General features: G+C 39.7%; 2 protein-coding genes across 2 annotated transcripts; both read right to left on the bottom strand.

Annotated features, from left to right (window-relative positions):
• Positions 1-1,674: 1,674 nt before the first annotated feature.
• Positions 1,675-14,158, bottom strand: LOC148096619 (cell division control protein 42 homolog). Its single transcript, XM_087835435.1, has 6 exons — positions 14,086-14,158; positions 12,806-12,910; positions 12,152-12,224; positions 7,495-7,604; positions 4,264-4,461; positions 1,675-1,867 (listed from the first exon to the last, which is right to left on the bottom strand). The coding sequence occupies exons 2-6, from the start codon at positions 12,908-12,910 to the stop codon at positions 1,778-1,780; spliced, it is 576 nt and encodes a 191-aa protein (XP_087691561.1). The 5' UTR covers positions 14,086-14,158; the 3' UTR covers positions 1,675-1,777.
• A 1,445-nt stretch (positions 14,159-15,603) lies between these two features.
• LOC102776339 (cell division control protein 42 homolog) lies at positions 15,604-25,158 on the bottom strand. The gene is made up of 6 exons (XM_087835434.1): positions 25,144-25,158; positions 21,001-21,105; positions 20,388-20,457; positions 17,970-18,079; positions 17,599-17,796; positions 15,604-16,809 (listed from the first exon to the last, which is right to left on the bottom strand). Exons 1-6 carry the CDS (start codon positions 25,156-25,158, stop codon positions 16,717-16,719), a joined length of 591 nt encoding a protein of 196 aa, XP_087691560.1. The 3' UTR covers positions 15,604-16,716.
• Between the last annotated feature and the right edge of the window lie 744 nt (positions 25,159-25,902).

Below are 25,902 nucleotides of genomic sequence, written 5' to 3'. Positions count from 1 at the left end.
TGTAGCGGTTCCGAATGACAGCAATATCAGGAAGAAGGAACACGAGAAGCTGGAGAAATACCAAGGGCTCAGAGAAGAGCTCGAGAAGATGTGGAGGGTGAAGGTATCGGTGGTCCCCGTGGTAATCGGAGCACTAGGTGCGGTGACTCCCAAGCTAGGCGAGTGGCTCCAGCAGATCCCGGGAATAACATCGGAGATCTCTGTCCAGAAGAGCGCAGTCCTGGGAACAGCTAAGATACTGCGCAGGACCCTCAAGCTCCCAGGCCTCTGGTAGAGGACCCGAGCTTGAAGGATAAAACCGCCCGCAGGGGCGTGCTGGGTGTTTTTTTTTTTTTATACAACCAAGTTAACGATGTAAGTACAAACATGACTAATGTCACATAACTTTGCCGACATGTGGCCAACAGTAATGTTTTAATGTTCTTCGTTATTAAACATTCGCACATGAATAAGTGACGTCATATTCAGTACTTACTTTTGACAGTTCACTCTTCGGCCGCTCCCTTCTGCCGTATTTTGCGGCAAAATTATCCACACCCACCGCCGCGCTATGAATTGTGGGATATATGGGACCACGAAGCGTGCACCGGACCACGCTTGATATTTGGGGAAATCGACGGCGCATTTGGAGTATGCATTTCAAGTACACTTCGAATTGGGACAGCCGTCGTCGCGTGGCGGTGACGTAATCGCACTTAAAATGCGTACTTCAAGCGTGCAGACCCTGAATTGGGACACAGCAGATGTGTTCTGATTGTTTCTTAGTTATCTTTGACCCTACTAGCTATAGTATTACCTGTTTCTGTTTCCAGACAACCATGCTTATAGTCACCTATACTGCATCTGCTACAATTATAAATTCATGTCTGGCTGCATCACAGTTGGATTTATCATGGAAAGCCCTGATGTAACCAGTTCTTCTGTGAAGCTTCATTAAAGACAGTGAACTAAACTCTAAGTCTTTCTGACCGAAGACTTAGGCCAGATTGTATACCCAACACTTCCAGTATATATATATATATATATATATATATATATACTCTACAAGGAATGTCATTCTTTCCACTCTTAACTCAGCTCTCAAATTGGTTAAGGCATTTTTCATAACAGTTAAAAAATATATTAAAAACTTCCTGACCTTGGAAAGAGAACTGCAAACATATCGGCCTAATGTACAGTAAAAGTGTTCAGACACAAAAATGAAGTGTAAACAGTTTATTTGAATAATTGCTGAAATAGAGAAAATCAATAAAAAGACAATATATAGAATGTGAGAATGTGAGACCAAATACTGTCACACTACATACATTCAGCAGTCACTTCATTAGGTACACCTGTTCTACTGCTCATTAATACAGTTGAACCTCGAGGCCTACTTTCTAGTTGTTGCTGTTCAGCAGCAGCCTTGGGCTGGTTGCATCAGGAGATTTGATTTGATAATGAAAATGAATGAATGGGCACATCAAGGCAGCTATGAAAGCTAGAGGATTTACCAGCTGTACTCTGGCTTTCTGCAACAGTCTTAAGATATGAGTTAAATCACTATGACTTAACCCTCTAGTCCTATTTGGGTTAATATTCTCTTGCAAAGAAAAGCGTCTGGACTTCTTTAAGTTACTTGGTAACATAGTAACTTAAAGAAGTCCAGACGCTTTTCTTTGCAAGCTCCTTTGACTACGATGACCTGGATGACTGAGAACCTTCACAGACATAGTATTCTCTTATCTCTAATCTACACCTCCACCGTCTCCTCCTTGTTCTCTTCTTCTTGTGGCATCTATAGCAGGATGCAGAGCTTCTTGGATTTAGTAACTGGAGGCTCCAGAGCAGCAAGAATAGCCTCATCAAACACGTTCTTCAATCCTTCCTGAGAGAGAGACAAAAAAGAAAAACAACAACAAAACAAACACATGAGAGAGGTTTTCCTGATGTAAACAACCAGTTATATCATTGTGCCACACATTTCTGCACGACACAACCTGACAGTGACTGGGAGTTTTTATGTTAAGCCTTTGTCCTCACATGGTCCATGCTCATTATAACTTACTGCTGCATGGGTGAGAATATTTTATTCGTCAAGTAAAACGTAAGCTATGAATACTCACTGTAGGATGCTGTGTTAAATCAACCTCACACTAGTTTGTATAAATAGGTATCTACATGTGAATAGTTAGAATGTGGTTACAAGAGAACTGGAATCTTTCTGGGTCTAGTTGAACTGCTTAATTGTTGCATTTGCCACACAAACAGTATAAAAGAAGGACGTAGTTCCTGGGTCTGAAAAGTTAAGCACCTAAAGTGCCTAAATTCTGCATCGTTTCAGTGGCCAGCAGGATGAGAGGCTCCTCTGGGCGCCAAAATGACTTCCAGTTGTAAAGAAAACAGCCTACTTTAACCTTAGTAAACACTTTCCTGGTGCCTGTACTGGGTGTAAACCCTAAACCAGATGACATCACACATCACAACTAACTCTTAAATACTAATGTTGAGTGATTTTCACCCATGTGAACATTTTACAAAACCTGCTTGTTAGTGTTCCGGGGTTAAAGAGATCGATCGATCTGTTGGCTTCTGTTGGTAGTTTAAAGCCAATGTGAAGCATCAGGAATGAGGATTTGCGCCTTTAAGTCTGAGGCCATGGCTGTGAGTTGGTAAAGGGTAGCGTGTCCGTGCCCAGAGTGAATGGAGAAGTTTAAATATCTTAGGGTCACTGTACCAATCTGTTGTGATGAACAGAGCTGAGCATGTAAGTAATGCTGTCAATATACTGGGCAATCTACACCAACGCCTTCACCTTTGATCACGCTTCATTTAGTGACTCAATGTATAAAGTTGGAGATGCAAGTGGCTGAAGTGTGCTTCCTGTGGGGTCACTGTTAAAACTCAGCATCATGGGTGTCATGTGCCTCAGTCTGGTCACTCTTTTCATCTTTCTTCTTCATCTGTGTGGATGTGATTATCTATTAACCAATCTCTGGAAACCCAGGAGAGGCACACATGTTTCCCATCAGCAATCAATACTAGGGATGCAACGATACCAATTTTTTCAAACCGATACGATATCAATACTTGGATCTGAGTACTTGCCGATACCGAGTACAAAAACCGATACTTCTACCACATAGAAATGCACTGAATTGGAAGACAGGTTTTATTATATTCCCTGCCGTTAAAAAAAAAAAACTTAATAAAAATGACCACAAAAAAATTTCAAGTGAAAAATAAGCACTTCTGTTAAATTATTGCAGAGTCTCCACATTGTAATTTAACAAAATATCACTGAACTATTGGCACTGTCTCGAGCTTTCAGAATAATAAATAAACACTTCTGTTTGGAATAAAATAAATACAAATTAGGTTTGAGAATAAAATAAACTTTTAAATTGTTGCAGAGTGTCCATATTGTAAACAAACAAACAAAATAACGAAAGTATTTGGCATTGACGAACGAACTCCTCATCTGCCCGTGGATCATCAGTCCACTGTGCCGTTAAACCAAGGACTGACATCGCGCACACACTGCTTGTCTTTAACTCTTCAGAAAGTTTTGGCACCATTATCTCCCTGATGTGTGGGCGGTTGGGATTTTCATATCGCAGCTCGAGTATGCTGAGAAGACGGTGCAATCCTATGTTTTCCACGACTGGCATTGGCTGGTCATCCAGAGCGATAAAATGAGTCGAGCCTCTGTTATTTAAACTGCCCGTGGATTTTCTCTTGACATTTTTCATCGCTTTTCCAAAACCTGAGTTAAAGTTGGCTGTTCCACACTGCTGACATTTTGTTTAGCCTAGCTACAGCAGCCTCCAGTTTCTCTTTTTTATCTGGAGCTGCCAGTCTCACTCGCCTAACCCTGTGCCTGTTTAGCGCGGGATGTCCCCCTAGTGGCCAATCTAAAAACTACAACAGAAATGACAAGCCACCCTCTGATTAATGAAATAAGTTAGTATCGGTTCATGGTATCGGTTAACTTTTATGAGTACACACACATTTTACAGTATCGGCCCTGATACCCGATACCAGTATCGGTATCGGTGCATCCCTAATCAATACAATAATTAACCCTGGGTTCCACTACCGCTTGTTAACCCACCCTGACCTACTCGTGCTCTGCTGGCTGAATTGGCACACAGCCTTGGATTTTAAGGTACCTTTATCACTAATGAAGACGTTCATATATCTCTTAACTTTGCACCCAAAAACTTATAGATACCAGTGCTTGTTTCTCAGCAGAAACACCAGCAGACTTCTTCTCCCTCGTACCTGTGTCTCAGCTGAACACTCCACGTATTTGACTGCCTTCAGCTTACGAGCCACTTTCTCTCCACTCGTGAAGGTCACAGCGTGTTGGTCTCTCTGGGCCAGCTTCTCCAGGGTGTCGCTGTCTTCTCTTAAATGCACCTGAGTCCCGACCAACAGGAAGGGCGTACCCGGGCAGTGGTGTGAAATCTCTGGCACCCACTGTGGAAAAATCAAGGTCAGGTTTGATGGACTTTTACTGCAACAACTGACCTGTAGCTCTGTGTGTGCGTATATCTCTGAAGTTAGAAACCAAACAAACCTTCGTGACTTTGTCAAGACCAAATTTGAATTTAAAAGCAAGCTGAGTGTATTTTTGGACGAGTCTTTGAACTGAGGAGAAGAATTTCATATTTTAGTTTGATTATTCTACAAGTGATTCTCTCAGACGAGTGCCCTTTGGTTCATACCTTTTTTGAAAAAATGTTACATAACTTTATCTGATATTGAATTATTAACTAGTTTATCAAATAACTTCTCTCTTTGAGCATAAAACATAATATTCATTAGACGTTTATCTCTCCCTAAAAATCCTTTTGAATTAGAGACACTGCAGTCGTTTATTTTGGAAACGCAATCATTAGATCTCCCAGTGTTTAAAGACCACAAATTAAACAAAACATCTAGATAAAACTTGATTTTATCTTCCCTTCCCATCCCATTATGAATTTGATTCCGATTGTTTCTCTGTTGCAGAAGACTCTTTAGAAGAAATTAACTCATTCTTGGACGATAGTTATGGGAGATCAGTTTTGGTAACGGACTATTTTCCTGACGTTGACAAGTTGATTCAGTCTGTGAAGACAATACAGAAAGTTGTTGGTGTGGATCTCCTGGACAAGAAGAAGCGATATTGTTTAAGGAAACATGTTACTAATTTAAGAAGCGGGGAAAAGAGCGGCTAAGACTCCTTCGAGGAAAAAGTAAGATCTCTCTATTAATCGCAAGATGGTCAGACATCACTTGGTGTTTCTTATATACTTTTTCTTCTTCACTGGTTTTCTTCCTTCTCTCAATATCGCAAATCTAAAGGTGGCCTGTTTGAATATAAATGGAGGGAGGGATGCACGGAAGAGAGCTTTGATTAGCTAAATCCTAGCTAAATTTACCCTTCATTTTAATTTTCATATTTATTTCCTATCCTATTCATAGTCTTTTTTTCTTTAGGTCACGAGCAGTTGTCTAAGCATTTCACTGCATATTGTACTCAGTAGCGGTTTTAGATACGGGCGACACGGGCTGTTGCCCGGGCGGCATCGTGGTGGGGGGCGGCATCACGGGCATCGGTAAAAAAATAAATAAAAATTGCTCGTACTCATGCTGCCCCGACATCAGCCAGCGCATACTGGGAATGGCATAGGTTTTCTATCGCCCATGGGAGTAAGGGCGCCCTCCATTTGCGAGTTGCGCCTGCTGCTTGCGGCACAGGGAGGAGAGGGCGGGGCGGCGGGGGATTCTCTGGCTGGCTGGAGCAGCAAAAATTACCAACTCTCAAAATAAAACAAAATAAAAACAAACAGCAAACACGAAAACACCAGACATCATGATACAGACTTATAATTTGCACCAATGTTTTTTCGAAATTCTATACACGAAAAGTGAGCACGAGAGCCCTCAGTGCACCAGCTTGCTGCTGAAGTCAAAGTAAACTTTATTGTCATCTCCGCTACATACAGTCCAGTATATAGAGAGACGAGACGACGAGGCTCCAGTTACAGCAGTGCAAGAAAACAAACAATAAATATTTAAGAGTAAAAAAAAAAATATATACACTTTAGGACTCGGGGTAAAGGGCTCAATAACAATTTAAAATGTATATTTTATATTTTGTTTATTTAAAGTGTCTCACACAACCCGTTTTTAAAGTTTAAAAAAGAGAAAAGAAGAGGAGGAGTGTAGCGACTTCCACAGTTGCTAGAGGCCGGGGATTGAGCCTGCCTATTTGCCTGACGCGCTGTCAACTTTACGCAATAATGCGAGAGGTGGAATTGCTTGCTTGTTTATTAAAGTGCTTGAAAAGTTTACAGAGCAATAAAACATCACAGGCTCTAACGCAACAAGGGGAAACTCGTTGTGCTGCGGTCAACAAAAACTATGGCTACCCAGCCCTCCTCTCTGTCAAAATCAAACCAGTGAAGACAGACTGACAACGCCCTCTTAATGTCAACGCTAGCACCCACGTGACTCCCATTACACCTCAACATAGCAACCAAACAAATGAAAACCCAGTGATCCTTAAAATTCAATACATTTAATTATGACTCCTACAAGGAGGAACGAGCAAAAGATACAGGTAAGCAGATGTGTCATTGGATAATGGCAGATCATGTATCCTAAAACATTAAGAATCAGGATACTTTATTAATCCCTAAGGAAATTATGTGTGTTACAGTTCCTCCAAGAAGAAATGGTAAAAATAGTAACAGTAACAGACTAAACTCCAAACAATATATACAATAATATAATATTAATTAGTCCTTGTCAATTGTTGATTTGTCCTGTTCTCATTGTATGATGAATTATGATGTCTGTTTAGTAGCTGTTTCCATACTATGCATACTCATACGCAAGACGCTAGATGTAATCTTTTTACAAGAAATCCATAGTGATAATGTTATTGAAATAGAATGGGGGTTAGGCTGGACGGGGCAACGCATGTTTAGTCATGGAACTAATTGCTGTGCAGGGGTCGGGATCTTATTTTCGCCAACTCTAGACATTCAAATTTTGGCAAGTACAGAATGTATTAATGGCAGGATTTTACATGTAAAGGCAGAAATTCAGGGTGTTGTCATTCATTTTACTAATGTGTATGCATCAAATTATGGTCCAAAACGGAAACATCAATTTAAAATGTTGGAAGGCAAGTTAAGTGTTATCGATTGCAGTGAATGTATTATTTTGGGTGGAGACTGGAATTGCTGTGTTGATTATACGCTGGACAGAACCGGCGAGGAAGCACATTTCGAGTCTTCCAACTTCTTGTCTCATGTTTTGACAAAGATGGACCTGATTGATGTGTGGAGAAGAAATAATCCAATGAGTAGACAGTATACCTGGGTCAGAATAGCTGAAGGTAGATGCCATGCGGCTAGGTTAGACAGGTTTTATCTGTCTGGGTCTTATAAACAAATTAAAAGTCAGTATTTTGAATCTCCATCAAATTACAAACAAAATGATACCAGCTAAACAAACCTTCTCTGTGACGTTCTGGAAAGATGACGGTGATACGACAGAGAAACAAACAAGGAAGACGTCAGTCTGAGGGTAGCTGAGGGGTCGCAGTCTGTCATAATCTTCCTGACCTGCAGGAGAAACACAACACAAGTGTCTGAACAACAAGTGACTCCAATGTTAAAATGTACAACTTTAAAGCAAAAATAAAAAGGTTTATATCCTGGAAAGTAAGTTTCCTCCTCATAAACTGTACAATGGGACTTTTCTTTCACCATCTGGATACTGGGAAGGATTCAAATTGGGGTAATGGCTGCTTTAACTGACAATGGTGTTCCTCAATGTCTGTCATCAAAGGTTTGACTGATACAGGATTGTGACACACACCCGTTTTCACACCTTGATTAGGTAAAGGATCAATAGGAGGTCCATGACACTCCCATTGGCTTAAAATCTGAGACTCTCCACCAATTACTCTTAGAACTGAAGAAGCTTTTCTTTCTAAGCTCCTTAGACTATTGGTTAACGCTGATATTAGTAACAGCAGCAGTTACAAAGATATGATGGAAACAGCAGTCTAAAAGGCTTGGAAAGAAAAGCGTCTCGACTCTTTAAGTTGCTTTAAGTCGTTTCACCCCTTGTAGCCCCTCAAGGATTGATGTAGGCATGATGTAGAGTTATAAAACAGAGTTTATTCTGGGCTTGACAACCCGTGAGAGCTGCTCACGGACAAAACAATAACACAAAAACATGACATCAATATGTGCTCTTGTACTTAGTGTAAATCAATCAAAAGTCCTTAATTACAGAAAACAAAACATTTAAAATACACAAACATCGTGAGCTGAAATCCAGGAAGGGCTAAATAGTCCTTTATGGTCATATTCTCCATCTTCTTTCTCACTTATTTCCTCTCTTTCTCTAGCTTTAAACATTACTTTCTCCATGTGTGGAGCTATCCGGGACCTGCAATATGCAGACACCATGTGCGCTAGCAAAAAGAGTGACTGGGTGGAGGCCCAAACTGCAACCAACTCTACCCTACACAGTTCACCACCAGAGGAGGGTGTAAAAGAACAAAATCTGGAGATACAGCTTAACAAAACATCAAATACAAAAGACCGTTACACCCCTCATCTGAGAAGCTTCTTCAGTTCTAGGGCCAAATGGTGGAGAGTCCCAGAGGCACAGAAAAGAAGATCAAACACAAACTAGGGAGGATCAAAATGACAAACGCAACAACATTGTCATCCCCTATGTTGCCAGTTTACCCAAAAAACTCAGTCTTCTCCAAGGACGACATCCCAGTGTGCTTCAGACCCAGCAACACACTCTGACAAAAACTGGTCCATCTCAAAGACAAAACTCTCAAATACAAACTTAACGTAGTGTATGCTGTACAGCAGGGGTCTCAAACTCAAATGGCCCACGGGCCGCGAGTTTGAGACCCCTGCTGTACAGTGCAGAGAGGAATGCTCAGACCTCTGGTGGTTTACAACACCAACTGTCTACTCTTTAGACTGCTGTCTCTATTATATCTTTGTAACTGCCACTGTTACTAATATCAGCATTATCCAATAGACTAAGGAGCTTGGAAAGAAAAGTATGAGGTGTCGTAAGGGACATTATTACTGAAACACTCTCACGCACTCCACTGAAACCTGAGGCATTTCCGCTGAACAGGAAGTTGTTTCCTGACAAGGAAACTGATGGAAAAAGTGGTAAATTCCAAAATACTACAAGGATGTCTACTCAGCAACCTGCTAGTGCAGCGGTCCCCAACCTTTTTTGCACCACTGACCATTTATGGCCGACAATAATGTCATGGACCGGCCTTTAAGGTGTCTTGGATAAATACAATAAAATAAAACCAGTATCGGTACCAAAAAAAAGATTTATTCATAACACACGGGAAAAGAGGGAAACCGAGTTAACAATATAAACAATATAAAAATAAAAAAACGATAAATACCCTGAAAACCATAAATTTCAAACTCGAGCCTCAACTCTTGCGACCCGGTACCAAATGACTCACAGACCGGTCCAGGACCTGGGGGTTGGGGATGGCTGTGCTAGTAGCCTAAGTGAAGCAGCCACATTACTTAAGAATATATTTTCTTCCTTGAATCCAGGAATGGATTCAAGTTGCAGCACGGAATTTGGCAAGTATGTCCTGTTTCCCCTAAGCTTTTTATATTGGCAACTCAACTGTTAATCAAGAATTCTAACGACATACAAGGAATATCAATTTTTAATGAAGACTTCAAAATAAGTCAATTCGCAGATGATACATTTATTTTTGTGAAAGATAAATACGTGGTAGAGAAAACTAAATTTTCTCTAAAGCTTCTCGTTTATCTCTCAGTATCCAAAAATGTGAACTACTCCCGATTCATACAAGCTCTGACTCCTCAATAGCTTTGGTTAGAGTTGAATCTAAAATTAAAAATATAGGGCTGATAATATCTAAAAACCTAATTAGCAGAGAAGACACTAATATTTCTAACTGTATTTTGGAGATGAAAAAATCACTTAGCCAATGGTTAAACAGAGACCTCGCTATTTTTGTTTGGCAGAAACATCCTATCTAAAGCTGAAGGCATCTCCAAATTGATTTATCCTTGTCACTCTCTATATATCTCCTCTAAAAACATTAATAAAGCTAACACAGTTATTTTCGAATTTTTGTGGAGGAATAAAACCCATTACATTGAAAGATCTCCGCTTGTGAAGGAATACAATAAAGATGGCATCAAAGCTCCAGAATTTGAATCTATGGTTGGCATCCTTAGAATTAAATGGTTAAAATCTTGTCTGTCACAGCCAGACTATGTAGTTCCACATCCCACGATCCAAATAGGAGGATCAGACTTCATTTTGAAATGTGATTTTGGAAAATGATATTTACCCACAACTTCTCCCCATAATTCAACCTTATTGAATAATAGGGTAATAACACTTAATCAAAAATCAATTTTCAAGAGCGACTGGTTAAACAAAAAGATTATATTCATAAGAGATTTGTTGGATGATAACGGTGTTATTCTAAGTTACACAGACTTTTCAGAAAAATATTGTCTAAACTGTTCTCAAAGAGAATATAACAAATTTTGTAAACTGGTCCCACCGCCTCTGCTTCATTTGATTAAAAACTTTATGATATACAATAATTTCTCATCGGTGCTTCCAAATTTATTGCTAGGGCAATGTCAGCTGTTTGATAAAAATGCAATAATAAATTTATTAGGAGTTTCTTCAAAGACAAAATATTTCATAGTTATGACAGAATGGTTACATTGCATGGTTCTAATTTAGTTATTTCATATACACTGGATAAAGCATACTCGAAATTTATGAAATGGCCTATTCTACCTAAAGTTAAAGAAACACACTTTAAAGTAATAAACAAAATTAATCCTGTGGCACAATTTCTAAAAAAGATTTGGCTTTGAGGTGGATCAGTGTTCTTTTTGTACTGATGAAAATGAAACCCTAGAACATCTTTTTTTTTTCTCCTATGCCCTATCACACAATGTTTTTGGTGTGACTTAAAAAATTGGATTTCCCTAAAAATGAACGATGTGCCACCATTTGAATTACATTACATATTTTTTATATGGATCAACTAGCATTGGGTATCTCAGACATTATTAACATCATCATACTTTTGAGTAAATATATCCATTGTGCTAAATGAAGAAATGCTAAGCCTTCTCTCCCTGGTTTTATTAATGATTTTAAGATATTTTTTCTTTGCTAAAAAATACAAAAAGCAAATATGCCAAAAAAAATTAACCAGGATAATGCCCGTCTCCTGCTATTCTAAATGTTGACTTATGCTGAGGCTAATATATTGGTAAGTTATGCAGCTGCTTCACTTAGGCTACTGGCAGGTTGCTGAGTAGACTGTCTCTGTAGTGGTTTGTTTGAAATCTACCACTTTTTCCTTCAGTTTCCTTGTCAGGTAAAGACTTCCTGTTCAACTGAAATGCCTTGGTTTTTCAGTGGAGTGTGTGAGAGCGTTTCAGTAATAATGTCCCCTAGGGCACCTCATAGAAAAGCGTCTAAACCCATTAAGTTTCTTGAAGACATTTTCACCTTTCATCCAAGTAGCTTCTTCAGTTCTAAGAGGAATTGGTGGAGAATGTCAGATTTTAAGCTCTGTCTCCAAGAGGGTCATGGACCTCCTATTGATCCTCTACCTAATCCAGGTATGGAAACAGGTGTGGGTCACAATCAGCCAAGGTTTGGGGTGAACCAATTGTGAAATCTAGCCCCACCCTATCATGTGGGGCTAGATTTGGGGGGCTGAGGTCAAATGGCCCAGGATGTGAGTGGGCGTTAAGGCGTCTGGGAGGTCTGAGCATTCCTCGCTACACTGTACAGCATACGCTACGTTGTTAAGTTTGTGTTGAACCAGTTTTTTTTCTCCCTAGTTGGTGTCTGACCTTCCTGTCAAATCAGTAAAAATGCACAGAAAAGAAGTTCAAACACCAACTAGGGAGGATCAGAAAGACAAACGCAACAATATTGTCAATACTTATTACATCCTAGGCCACCCTTAGCTTTTTCTTTCTAAGCTCCTTAGACAACGATGATCTGGGTGACTGAGAACCTTAACAGAGTCAGCAATAGAATTTTTTGTATTAAATACACTGAGTTTAGATGTATTTTTTACTTGCAGTGTTAAACATTCCCAGAGTGTACGCCTCTCCACCAATCATCACTGTCACAGCATAGTTGTCAAACACCTGGAGAAGACAGGGAACAAAAGACATAAACAAAGATAAGTAAACATGCAAATGCAGCAGAATCATTACAGCATGACTAAACAGAGTCAAACTGATTTATGAAATGAGCTGAGCACTTTCATGAATATTAGTTTGCAGCTGTTCAGGTAAGCAGATGTGTCATGTCACATTCAGGCTTCTGCCACGTGTGTTAACAAGCAGCTAATCCCAACATTCCTGGTAACCTTGGCTCTGGATGTGAGCGGATGCAGGGAGTGTTTGATAGCTGCTGTGCTTACTTAAATACTTACTTTCAAACTCCAAACACACTATAACAGCAATTGGTCCACACTGTATTTGTGAAAACACAATACACAACCCACTTAGATTGGTTTTGCATGTATGTGTGTTTGTACTGTCTGTCTTTAGTGTTGAGTTCAGTCACTGATATACAAGTATCACAACCTGTGTGACACAAAAGAGCAGTTCAGAGCAACCTGAAATCTGTCTGGTGTACGTCTGCAAATTTTCGTGTTATGAGTTTCCTGCAGAGAAAAATGTTTTTTTGGTTTTTTTAATCTGTGGTATTTAAACCTACTCACTGTGGGTATGTGTTCGTCCTTTAAGGCTGTGCCTGTATAGGCCAAGAGCAATTCATGCTTTCCTGCATCACCATCACCCACCACCACAAGCTTTATAGTCTGCATCTGAGAGTTAGGAATAACAATTTTTTAAAAAGAAGAAAACTGGGAACAAAATAAACCGTAAAGACAAGTAATGGTAACTGGTTTGTGTATAATTAGACTCATTATCCATATAATACATAAATACTGTAAATTTAATTCTTAAACTGTTTGTAAAGGTGTTTGGTTCACAAACAATGAAGTAATACATTTTTGTAACCCTAAACTTGGAGCTTGTCAGGTCTCTCATGAGCTATTTATTAATAATCATCAAAATTAATTCAATTCAATTTTATTTATAGAGTGCCAAATCACAACAACCGTCACCTCAAGGTGACAGTTGGTGGACTCTACAAGGACACATACAGAGAAAAACTCAACAATCATATGACCCCCTATGAGCAAGCACTTTGGCGACAGTGGGAAGGAAAAACTCCCTTTTTAATAAACAAAAGTTTATGTTTTAGCTAACTTTTTGATTATATGTAAACTTTGAGATGCACTACAATACACAAAACTGGCAAGTCACGAGTGCCCTTAGCTCTGTATTCCAAATGAAGTAAAAAAAATAATAATTAAAAACTGAAGTTGGCCTGTTTTTCCCCTTTACTATTGGGTCAATCCATCTCAAATCAAAATGCAAGTTCCCAAGTACAAGTTTTTAGCTGCTAAAGCCTCTTACTGAACCACTCATTGCAAATTTTTAATCTAAGAAAATTCCTCAGCTTCCTGACAGCTGGGATAGGCTCCAGCGCCCCCCGCGACCCTGAAAAGGATAAGCGGAAGCGAATGGATGGATGGATGGAAAATTCCTCATAACTGAGAAGGACTCTAGTGTCGTGGTTTTTTTGTTTTTGTTTTTTTACTGGCATTTGGGTAAAGTGTGCTAACCCAGTGACAACTCTTTTTTTCTAAGTTTTAAGAAACATATTATTAGAAAAGGGTATCCACATTTATCCATATGGAAATATTGTATAAAAATAAACAAAAAACAAAGAAAGGTAATATTTGTATGTAAACAAACAAATGTAATATTTACATTAAGGTAATGTAGATAACAGAGTGGAATGTCAATTTTTTGCCCAGTACAAACTTTTTCATCGATGTTTGACAGAAATAAAACTTCATTTATGTTAAATAACTGCAAATATTTTAACCATCAACTGTAATTTCTGATGTAAACTTAACTGGAAACTTACCTTCTGTTGACCCTCAGTTGCAGCTGCTTTTTGAGTATAACGCTGTCACTTCTGCTACACAGCTTTAGAAGGGGGTAATGTTTGTTAATGCATTTAACAAACAATGCTAAGTGTCAACGTGTCAGTACAATGCAAGTCTTTATCGCCTGGTTAAAAGATAACCAAAAAGTTAGAGATTAACTGCCCTTCCAGTAATGTGTAATCAAGGTGGAGTTTAGAAACCTTTGGATGGGGATTAGTGTGGGACTGGAAACTGCTCGTGTCATTTTTTAAATTTTATTTTAACAGAGAGACGTTACAACATGCTTGTGTTAAACAATATTCTCCACATCAACTCTGTAGACAGTTTTATTACAGCTCAGTTAATGATGAAATTGAATTTAAAAACTATATTGGTGGTAATAATAACTGAATTACTTTGCACACTCATCAAGAGCCAGCAAAGCAAAGAGCTCATCATTTACAGGAGCATAAAATTGTACTTATCCATGAAACTGTGGCCCAAGATGCACAAGTGACACAGCCGGTCATAAACAACATGGTGCAGATAGCGACACGCTGCACCAACATACTCAAGCCAAGTTAAAAGTTACCTGTTAGATGTGCATATCCTACACTGATAATTATAATTTAACTAAAAATGAAGAAAGATTAATCAACAGTATGAAAGTAAAAGTATTTTCAATGCTGAATATAAATCTCAAGAAGTCAAGGAAATGCACACATTTGATCTTGATAACTGAAATATTCAAAATTTAAATCTTTACTGACATAATGCTCTTGTCATCTTTTCAGTATGAATGCAAAGCAGACAACAAATAGTTTAGATGCTTTATTAAAAGAGGTATAATCAAAAGACAGGGCATGTGGACAGGTAGGCAGCAATCCAGAGAAAATGAGAGTGGCTTGGTGGAGACTTTGCAGACACGTGAGTAAAAAAATGTGTCCCAGAAGTTCTTAGTTGGATTCAGCTCTGGAAAATGTCAGAGACAGTCAATGGTATCAATGCCCACAATGGTTCTGAGGAGGTCATCTGTACGATCCTCCAAGGATATGCCTCCCAGACCATCGCTGACCACTGCCAAACCATCACGCTGGATGATGCTGCAGTCAGAAAAACGCCTACACTGCATCTCAAGACTCTTTCACATCCATCTGTATGAACCTGATCGACTCTGGTGAATTCCAATTAAGATGCATGACGTGGGACTGTGAGCACAGGTCCCACTAAAGGATGTCAGACCATTATTCCAGCAGATGGAGTCTGTTTCTCATAGTGTGCGGCCAGAAACATGCAAATGAGCACCCGGAGGCCATTCCTTAGGCCTCTGTCAGTGTTTCTCCTGATCAGGCGTCCTTATTGTTACAACCCACTTAAGCAAAGTATTATCTGGAGTGGGGTGTAACACAAAGTGAAACCCCCCAAAATTAATCACCACAAAGTTAACGTCAGTAAAACACCATTTATTTTCCAATTAATGCAAACAAACCAATTAGGACCAAAATAAAGGGAAGCTCTAAGCGTCAGTGTCTCCAAGGCCAAAACACAACTTTAAGACGACTCTGTCTGTAAAATAACAAAGTACAATGGCTGAGCTCCCTGTCCATCCACAAAACAGGAGAAAATGGCTGAAAGAAAAAAGGCAGAGAAGCCCTACCTGCTTCCACTGTGGATCACTAGTTACCATTGTAAAGACACACCTTTACTCGTAAATGTCCAAATTGTATTCTTGAGCAAGCAAAACCCACCTCATCAGTCTCTGGTTGTGAAGCGTTTCAGAAACACCAAAGGGCTTAGAGAGCACCTAGAGGTCAGCTTGCATCGATATGGCACTCTGGAGAAGCTGATCTACCTCTCCAACCTGAATGTGTTGGAAGCATCATCTCATGCTACCAGCAGTGACAGTGACAGAGTAATGGTTTTTGGTTACTATCTTTAAAACCAGTCTCTTTTTTCCCCTTTTCCTATTTTCCTGCTCCCTCTCCAGTGAACCTCGTGTCACTTCCATTTGCACCAAAGGAAGCAAAAGTAAAGTGCATCAGCGCCCCCCCGATCCACTTTACAGCCCAAATCACACACTGCTTCTTCGTGTGACAGCTTTGTTAAATAAATAATATGTCATGTGTTGTTGTTCATCTACGGTTGTAATTAAATCATTTTAAAACCTACTAAGGAATAGATGGTTTCCTGCTCACATGGTTGTACCTTAAACACAAGCTGCATGTGAACAGGTCAATAAAAAGCTGTAGAGGCTGAGAATGATATTAGTTGAGTAGTTGATAGAAGTTTGTGTCCATTAAAAAATGAGCGAGTGAATGACAGTAATTAATACTGCATAAAAATTACAACGTAAAACCTAAACTACTGTATATAAAGACTTGCCTGCACTCATTAATAATAAATCTGCATGAATTATTTTATTTATACAATATACTTTTGTATTTGTATTTTTAGAGTATTTTCAGCTCTGCTTGCTAAATAAAGAGATATTTATATAGTTTTTGGTCTAACGTGTTTAGCATCCTTTGTTCACATCGAGGTTAATAATCTCTTCCAGGTCAAACCTCCAACTTCTCCAAGAGGAGGAGGATAAGGACATTTTCTTCCTCTTGTTCTACTTCTTGTGACATCTATAGATGTGTGCAGCAGCACTTCTTGGGTTTGGACCTTGACTTCCCCAGAGCAGCGAGGACGGCCTCTTCAAACACATCCTGCACTCCTATCTGAGAACAAGACAGAAAGGGAAACTCAAAGTTACCAAGAAGAAGAAGAAAAAAAAACGAAAAATAACACATCAGAAAAACTATGTATTTAGTTTGAGATGGAACAGTGAGTATAATGAGAATCAAATAAAGAACAAGGCAATTGCAAGTTTTCTGTAACCCCTAAATCAGATGGATGACAGTGGAGGAAAAGGGAGCACGTGTAGCATGCGGGACTTCAGAGGTAGCTGAGAGGTACTATTTGACCTCAAAGGCTGTTTTGGTTGACCCAACTTTGCAACATTATGTGGAAAAGTTTCTCTCCCTTAACAAACCGGGGTGGTGGATCTGTTTTATAAGAAGTGGGTGTGCTCTTAGGTAGGGGATCACCTTACTGCGTGACGGTCTATGGCTGGCACTAGAGAGGAGAGTCAATCTACAGGTTGAAACTCAACTTCATGTTGAACAATATGCTTTGTGTTGTGGTTGTGGAGCAGTGAACCAGCTCTTAATCTTCTTTATTAAGGGCACATGCGAGTGTGCAAAACCTGCCTAAATGTTTTGTTGTCTAGGAGAAGGCATTTAGTAATGCTATGGTGGTTGCAACGTTTCTAGAGTATGATTCTTGTGTTTTTCAGATGACATTTGCCTTTAATTCACATTTTTAGAAACAGATCTGCAATAGTGAAACCATGACCAGCACCTGGAAATATCAGTTTTCCTTCAGAAACCCTAAAAACCTGCAATATCTATAGTGATCCATTTAGTAGTTAAAACACACACGCCAGCAGACTTCTTCTCTTTTTGTACCTGTGTAAGAGCTGAGCACTCCATGTATTTGACAGCTTTCAGGTGACGAGCCAGTTCCTCACCGTCCTTGAAGGTCACAACTTGCTCGTTTTTATTGCCCAGCTTCTCCAGGGTGTATCTGTCATCTCTCAGATCCACCTTAGTCGCGACCAGCAGGAAGGGGGTCCCCGGACATAGGTGTGCAATCTCTGGCAACCACTGTGAAAGACAAAGACAAGGTCACATAGATTAATAATTAATTTATATATTATTATTTTAATCTAAATTACTTTTAAGTACCAAGTACTTATTTATTCTGAAAGTAAAAAGAAAGTAAAAGGCATAAATGTAGATCTTATTAGAAACAAAATGCATACACCAAGTAGACAAACCTTGTTTGCAACCATTTGAAAAGATTTGGGTGAATCCACGGAGAAACAGACGAGGAAAACGTCGGTCTGTAGGTAGATGAGGGGTCGCAATCTGTCATACTCCTCCTGACCTGAAGGGTGAGACACAAAAAGCCTGATTAAAAGTTAGATTAATGCTATTATCTGAAACATTTAAGTGATTAATGGAAAATATTTTTTTTAAGTTAGCATGGGGCAACAAAAGGCTGGAAAATTACATTTTTTGAAAAGAAACAGCTGGAGCAATATTTCCAACTGATTGGGTTAATTTGCAACAGATCAGTAACAGGATTTAAAAATATAAAAGCACATTTAATAGACATAGTTTCTCAGAATGTTCATCAATCTGAAAATTGTGGAAGAATTTACCAACAGTGTTCCTTAATGTGAAAACTGTGGTACCTCATCATCTACCGTCAGTGTTGGGGAGTAACGGAATACATGTACCGCCGTTACGTATTTAAAATACAAAATATGAGTAACTGTATTCCGTTACAGTTACCGTTTAAAAAGGTGGTATTTAGAATACAGTTACTTTGTTGAAATAAATGGATTACACGGCGGTACTTCCCTGTTTTATATTGTGGCGGGTCAGGACTGTTTGGGTTTTGTTTGACAGCTACGTTCTGTTGTTCCAGGTGGCAGCGTTACGGTTGCCATGGTTACAGGGTGACGCTCTCTCTCTGCGTGTTTCCTGGGTGAGAGAGCGCCTGTTGTTGTTGTGCTAAGCTAACAGGCAGAATGCTACAGGTATAGCTCTAAAGAATGTAGCATCATGGGCAGTGTAGTCCGTGCTGCAGGGAGAATGGACTGCCATACACGTTATGTGTCTGTGAGCGAGGAGGGAGAAAAAGGAAAAGTACGAGCTGTCATCGAGCAAAAACGGGAGCTGGAAGCATGTAAATATAATAATAACCACTGCAGCCAAGAAGAGAGCCTGACGAGCCCAGTTGTAAGTAAGCTATTAAGACTCGACTGTACACCGTGTTCGTGTTTTCCTCTGAAACAATAAGTTCTGTTGGAGCAGCCTTTCAACGCCTCTCTCTGTCTCTGCTAGCAAAGTTGACCCAGACAACAAAGTAAAGCTAGTTTTCAGCTACGAGCCGACACAGAACCCACCGTATTAGCCAGAGGTCCCTTTACTACGGTTCGGAGCCGCGGACCTTCAGTAACAGTAATAAATCACAGCAATAGTACATTCATGTAGTTGTAAACAGCATGATAATATATTAAGTAATCCAAAGTATTCAGAATACGTTACTCTCATTGAGTAACGTAACGGAATACGTTACAGAATACATTTTGGGGCATGTATTCTGTAATCTGTAATGGAATACATTTTAAAAGTAACCTTCCCAACACTGTCTACCGTAGAGAGTGTCATCAAATGTTTAATAAAACCTGGAGTAGTCTCTCGCCAAAAAGGCTGTTCCAGATGATTCCTCCCCTGTTTATGTTCTTTCATCTCTCTTTTGGAAAAAGCCCCAGTGATGGAAACACCAACAGGGTTGTCTTTTATGTCTTATTGTTCCCTCCATGAGGGCTTAAATCAGTTTGATGTTTGAAGGCGCATAATGACGTGAAATAAACACTTCGCCCAAATGTCTTGAACCTGTCAGAAAAACCATGATAAACTACAAAAAAATGTAATTAAGTGCACTAATGAATGTTGTTAGCATGGAAAACACTAGCTGGTATTCAGGCTGTACATGTGCCGTTTTTGCAGTTGCTTGTAGTTGAAAACAAAAACATACAAACATTTATTTTCACACACAATCTTGAATTCACAGGAATTAGCCTGAATGTCCCTGTAATGCACCAGACACGGTGTGAAAAGTGTTTCACTCCACAGCTAGTTAATGCCTCTCTACAGTGCAGAAGTCCAACAACCCACACTGCATGATTACTGTGTATTAAAAAAACAGTACATAAAAATTAAATAAGTGGAAAAATACAGTTTAACAATAAATATTACACTAAAACAAGATTTTAAAGCAAAATTAAATCCTACACTTATCTGTATTCACAGTTATTCAACTCAAAATTAAACAAATATACATTCTGTAAAATGCGAGTGAAGTAAGAGAAATTTACAGACCTTTAATAATAATAATAATGGATTGCATTTATATAGCGCTTTTCAAGGCACCCAAAGCGCTTTACAATGCCACTATTCATTAACTCTCACATTCACACACTGGTGGAGGCAGCTACGGTTGTAGCCACTGCTGCCCTGGGGCAGACTGACAGAAGCGAGGCTGCCATATTGCGCCATCGGCCCCTCTGGCCAACACCAGTAGGCGGTAGGTGAAGTGTCTTGCCCAAGGACACAACGACCAGGACAGAGAGCCCGGGGATCGAACCGAATTTATTAAACTGAATGTAGATTTTGTTTTTTACCTGCAGTGTCCCAGAGTCCCAGATTGTACTTCTCACCAATCGTCACTGTAGCAGAGTAGTTATTAAACACCTGGGGGAGACAGAGGGCAAGGAGGACGTAGGTTGGTTAATAAGATCAGTGCCTCAGGTCTGGGCTGTGTGGATATCTCTGTCTGCCTTTGGCTCCTGGGGGCCGTTATTGTGGATGTGTGTTTTTCTTTTCTTACAGGTGCAGCAGTTGGTGCTACAGTGTGCATTTCTTTTGTTCTTTTATTATATTTTCACCTATTGTCACCCCTCTTCCCTTTTTCCTGCCTGTCCCGCCTTACACATTGTCAAACTGTAACACATATAATGTAATAAATGAAATAACAGGAATTGTAATGAATAAGTAAACAGATCAAATAAACACCTGAACAAAAGAAGAATTTATAGAGCCAATCTTGGAAAAGCAAGATTTGTTTGCACAACAGAACATTCAGATCATAATTCTGATTGCAAAAGCTGTCACACAGGACAGGATTGAAAAAAAGAACAATTATTTAAAAAATAAAATAAGATCTTGAGAAACATGAGAACGGTTGTTGACATGGAATAAACTGATAAAACTGGGATTTATTAGCACACTACTCACTGTGGGGATGAACTCAGAGGGATACGCTTTGGTTACGTATGCGATGAGCATGCAGGTCTTTCCCACTGCACCGTCACCCACCACCACACACTTTATTTCCTTATCCTGAGAGAAAGAAAAAGAATTGAGGGAGGAAAAGAAGAAATGTTTGGAAACAAATGAACTGTGTTAGGTAAAGCAGTTTCACCCCAGTTCTTTTTATTCCTCAGGCCTCCAGAGACAACACCGGACTCAGTAGTCATTTCACAAAACCTTTACAATACAATACAACTTTATTTGTATAGCACATTTAAAAACCAAAGTGCTTTACAGTAAAAACAGGAAAATTAAGACATGATTAAATAAAAGACTATTAACAAACGACCACATATGTCATCAGGTTGAGGGCACAATTATACAGCAATAAAAGGGAATAGAAGAACAAAGTTACTAAGATCAGATATAGCTAAAAGATAAAGTACATAGATAAGAAATTGAGCCAAATATAAAATAGGGACACTAACTAGATGGAAAAGCTATGTTAAATAAGTGAGTTTTTAAATGGGATTTAAAATTATAAACGATTTAGCCCATCGTTATCGTGTCGATCTCCTTAGTCTATATGTCCCTGGGCGAGCCCTCAGGTCTTCAGCCTAAATCTAGGGGTGACCGTGCTTTTGCCCTGGTAGCACCGAATCTGTGGAACAACCTTCCCATCGCTATCTGTGCGTCAGACTCCGTTTTATCTTTTAAAGATGAGCAACAATATTTTAAATTCAATACAATATTTTATGGGTAATGTTGAGTCTATGTTTCCACAGGCCCCGCTAGTTTAGAGACTTATTCCTCATGAAGAACGGAAGACAAAACAGAACATCTTCAACCGGTCTTTAACTCGCTAACGAGGGAAGCTTTGGTCAGAACCAGGCGGTGGAGCAATGCTCATCACCTGTCTCTAGCCCAAATCCTTCAAAGAGTAGCTGTCCTCACAGCTATTTATTCCCATGATAGTCAGGGCTGGACTGGGACAAAAAATCGGCCCGGGCATTTTGACTAGAGACCGGCCCACCAAAAATGTGACGTCATTCAGGGATAAAACCGCAAAGGATTCTGGGAACTTGTGGCAAGTGGTACTAGCGCATGCAGTCTTTCAATTGAACTCCGTTACACAGCAATAAAAAGAAACACAAAAAATGGCAAGAAACTGTTGTATTATTAACTGCAATAGCCGGTGTTGTGCCAAAAAGTGATTGTCTGCCAAAAACTGATTGCTCGTATTTAAATTGCTATAAGTAACTTGTTGGGCTATAATATGTGAAGCATATGTCAAATGCATCCCTCATGGATGACATAAAGTCATATTGAGCTACAAACAACATTAGTGTAACAAGGTAGACGCCGCAATCAGTCTTTGGCAGTGACTTTTATATAACCTTTATTTATGCTGTTAAAAAAAAGTCTAATTAACATTAAAAATGTATTTTGTAAGAAGTATTGGACAGCAGAAATGGCTCAAATATTACAATAGTTCTGTAAAAATATTTAAAGTGGGGATAAAGGACCGGATTGGTTATAATGTAAGTACAATAACACAGAGTTGTAAAGATACTTGAAAAAACAGATAATTTTTTAATTCCATATATAGCCCCTTTGTAAACGCTGTTCACCGAAGTCTATTTACCAACATAGATATTACACATAAAAATACACGCAAACATTGGAAATCACTTTTTGGCACAACACCTGTTGCATGACAGCCACGGGAAGCCGACGGGTAAAGAGATCGGTTGTTATCGGATTACGTCGTGGAAATTGTTTAAGCCATGTTTCCGAAGTAACAAAGAGCCGATGGATGGCCTATAAGATTGCTAAACAAGGGGGAGGGTGCATCCGACCTCCTCGCTGTAATTGGTCCAGCCCAGAGTCGATCATGACCAATTGGCCAATCCAACACCTTTCATTGTTTATACCCTTCCAAAAAAAAATTAAAAAAATCGATCGGCCCATAAAAACAAAAAATTGCCAGCGGCCCACCGGGCAAATGCCTGGTGGGCTGCTGGCCAGTCCAGCTATGATGATAGTTACAGTTTACACAATACAACACAACACAAGCACCTCCCACCGTAAAACCCCCCAATGGTTCTAAGACAAGGCACTATGTGTGTGTATGTGTGTGCAAGAACTTGTGTGTGTGTCACGGGGTGCGTTTGCGTGACCTCCTGCTCAAAAGGGTCATAAAAGCAGGAAGCTTACAACACAAGAAACAGATCTTTCAGATAGGATGTATCTACAATAAAACCACGTCAGCCTCCCCCAGCACCAAATTGGCTGGAGAGGTGGTCCTGCTGCTTGAACTAAGACTTTACAAATTTAAGAAACACAATGACAACATTCAACAATTTGACTTAACAGGTAACAAATGCAAATCAATAAGAACTGGGGTGATAAAGGCATGTTTTTTGGTGCGAGTCAGGAGGTGAGCCGCAGCATTTTGGACAAGCTGGAGTCTGTGAAGGAGAGTGGAGTGAAGACCAAAGTAGAGAGAATTACAGTAATCCAATCTAGAAGTCACAAATGCATGAATGAGATTTTTAAGATCTTTATGAGGGACATAGTGCTTAGTCTTAGCAATAAGGCGCAGTTGGTAAAAGCTAGATTTGATTACTGAGGACACTTGTTTGTTAAATTTAAAAGAGGCCCCAGGGGATATGGTTGCCAAGCACCACAATCTCCGTCAAGCAGTGCAACGAAGGAGCAATGTCGTCATTAGTGGTGCAACGGATCAAAAGTCTGAGGGTTCGTATCGGATCACGTTTTTTTCAAGGTGAACGGCATTTAAGCCAGGAGGTGACTGCTGGTCTTCGCTGGATCGTTGTCTGCCACGCGTCAGTGAAAGTCGAACTTCAGCTCGAGATAAGTCAAGTGCCTTTTGTGAATATCGGTCTCATTCCTGTCTCCTTATCTACAGACCCCCTGGATTACCCTTCCCTGTGAATCTGTGTGTCAAGTGTGAAAGAAGAGGACTGCCGTCGTGTATGTGGGGAGTTGGAGAGCGAGTGATTCCCCCCTGGAGCCCCTCCCTCACATTTCTGTATATAGCACTACCCCGCACTCTCTGTATATACACTTTGGTGAACTCTGTAAATAAATCCTTGTGTTCAGCTGATTCAGGAGTCCCGCGTTTGAGTCCCCTGCATTGAACCTTAACAGTTACAGTTACCATTCAAAAAGTTGGTATTCAGAATACAGTTACTTTGATGAAATAAAGGGATCATATGTTAAGTTATGCCCTCTCTAATTTTGGTCATTCCACGTTGGTGGAAACCCAAACAAAACACGCATTAAAAGTGTCTCAATCTCGCGTCTCATAATAATGTGAAGAAATATTTTTTTAAATGATTTAATATGAAGGCAATAGGCAGAGTGTTACAGGCATCGCCCTAATGAATGTAGCATCATAGGCAGTGTAGTCCGTGCTGCAGGGAGAATGGACTGTCATACACGTTATGTGTCTGTGAGCGCGAGGAGGGAGAAAAAGGAAAAGTACGAGCTGTCATCGAGCAAAAACGGGAGCTGGAAGCATGTAAATATAATAATAACCACTGCAGCCAAGAAGAGAGCCTGACGAGCCCAGTTGTAAGTAAGCTATTAAGACTCGACTGTACACCGTGTTCGTGTTTTCCTCCAAAAACAATAAGTTCTGTTGGAGCAGCCTTTCAACGCCTCTCTCTGTCTCTGCTAGCAAAGTTGACCCAGACAACAAAGTAAAGCTAGTTTTCAGCTACGAACCCGACACAGAACCCACCGTATTAGCCAGAGGTCCGTTTACTACGGTTCGGAGCCGCGGAGTAACCTTTCCAACATTATGTGTGTGAGACAATAATGCTTATAGACAATAGAGGCTGACGTTTAGCCAGGAAAGACCCTGACATGCAGTGCATGACACCAGAATTCTTGTTCTCAATAAATGCAGCTGAATTTATCGAGGAGTTTAAGATGATGTCGTCCCACCCTTTACACCTAACAGCTCCACTCTTCTGGGAAGGCTGAGTGTGTTTATGGGGATCTTTGATCTGCATATAACCTTAAAATTAAAGACTTCAATAAGTGAATATGTACAGAAAAATCTTAGTTTAACATTACTTTAAGTGAATTCACTCTTACACTTTGTGACGTCATGCTCCCACCACCTCTGGGCACAAGGTGGAAACTCTCAGACTGACACCGGCTTCATCTACAAAAGAAAAACATCCATAAAATGTGAGCAAAGCTTAATTAAAACAGATGAACAGAGCACACTGTGTTTAGACACACACAGACTACAAACACTAAAAAGTGTTCAGATAATTAATATAGCCAATGTATTTGTCTTATGATGGCAAATAGCCGATATGTCAGTGCATACACTAGAATTTGAGCTAAAATACATTTTGCACAATTCAAATATAGAAAATAATCGAATGCTTACCTGATATATTCACAGAGAAGATCTGTGGGGCGCAGCGTAGCACAGAATCTCCTCCCGATCACTTTTCAGTATCATCAGGTCTCATGTTTTACTCAGCACTGAGATTTATTTTCACCATGATTCAAATGCTGTCTACGAAGTCATCTCACTGTGCGCTGTCCGTCAGGTGCATCCAGTCGAACCTGTTCAGCGATCTGCGGCAGGGAAATGATTTTCATGTTTAAAATCAAAACCATTTCAGTTCAATCCCAAGTGAGTCGAACCAAAAACGCTACGAAATAATAATGTATATTTTATGTTACTGGTTTACTTACTTACTTTTTGTTTTCTTTAGATGTAGAGGTACATTCACAATGTCAGTTTTTCAGTGTAAACTGCAGATTACGTCGCTGAGAGCGTCTACCTCACCTGGAGGGCTGGTGATATTGTGTTGCATTCAGTTGCTTCCAGTAAAA

This window comes from Neolamprologus brichardi, chromosome 22 (assembly GCF_056152115.1).
Source record: "Neolamprologus brichardi isolate AB-2024 chromosome 22, ASM5615211v1, whole genome shotgun sequence".
Lineage (NCBI taxonomy): Eukaryota > Metazoa > Chordata > Actinopteri > Cichliformes > Cichlidae > Neolamprologus > Neolamprologus brichardi.
This window is presented reverse-complemented; position numbering and strand designations above follow the sequence as displayed.

Excerpts from the sequence above, each read along its gene's own strand:
- LOC102776339 (XM_087835434.1), bottom strand. Across the intron at positions 18,080-20,387 it reads GGGACTCTGGGACACTGCAG|GTCAGGAGGAGTATGACAGA; the intron begins GTAAAAAACAAA and ends CTCACCCTTCAG. Across the intron at positions 16,810-17,598 it reads AGTGCTCAGCTCTTACACAG|ATAGGAGTGCAGGATGTGTT; the intron begins GTACAAAAAGAG and ends TCTTGTTCTCAG.
- LOC148096619 (XM_087835435.1), bottom strand. The coding sequence starts at position 12,910 with ATGCAGACTATAAAGCTTGTGGTGGTGGGTGATGGTGATGCAGGAAAG. Across the intron at positions 7,605-12,151 it reads GGGAATGTTTAACACTGCAA|GTCAGGAAGATTATGACAGA; the intron begins GTAAAAAATACA and ends TTTCTCCTGCAG. Across the intron at positions 1,868-4,263 it reads AGTGTTCAGCTGAGACACAG|GAAGGATTGAAGAACGTGTT; the intron begins GTACGAGGGAGA and ends TCTCTCTCTCAG.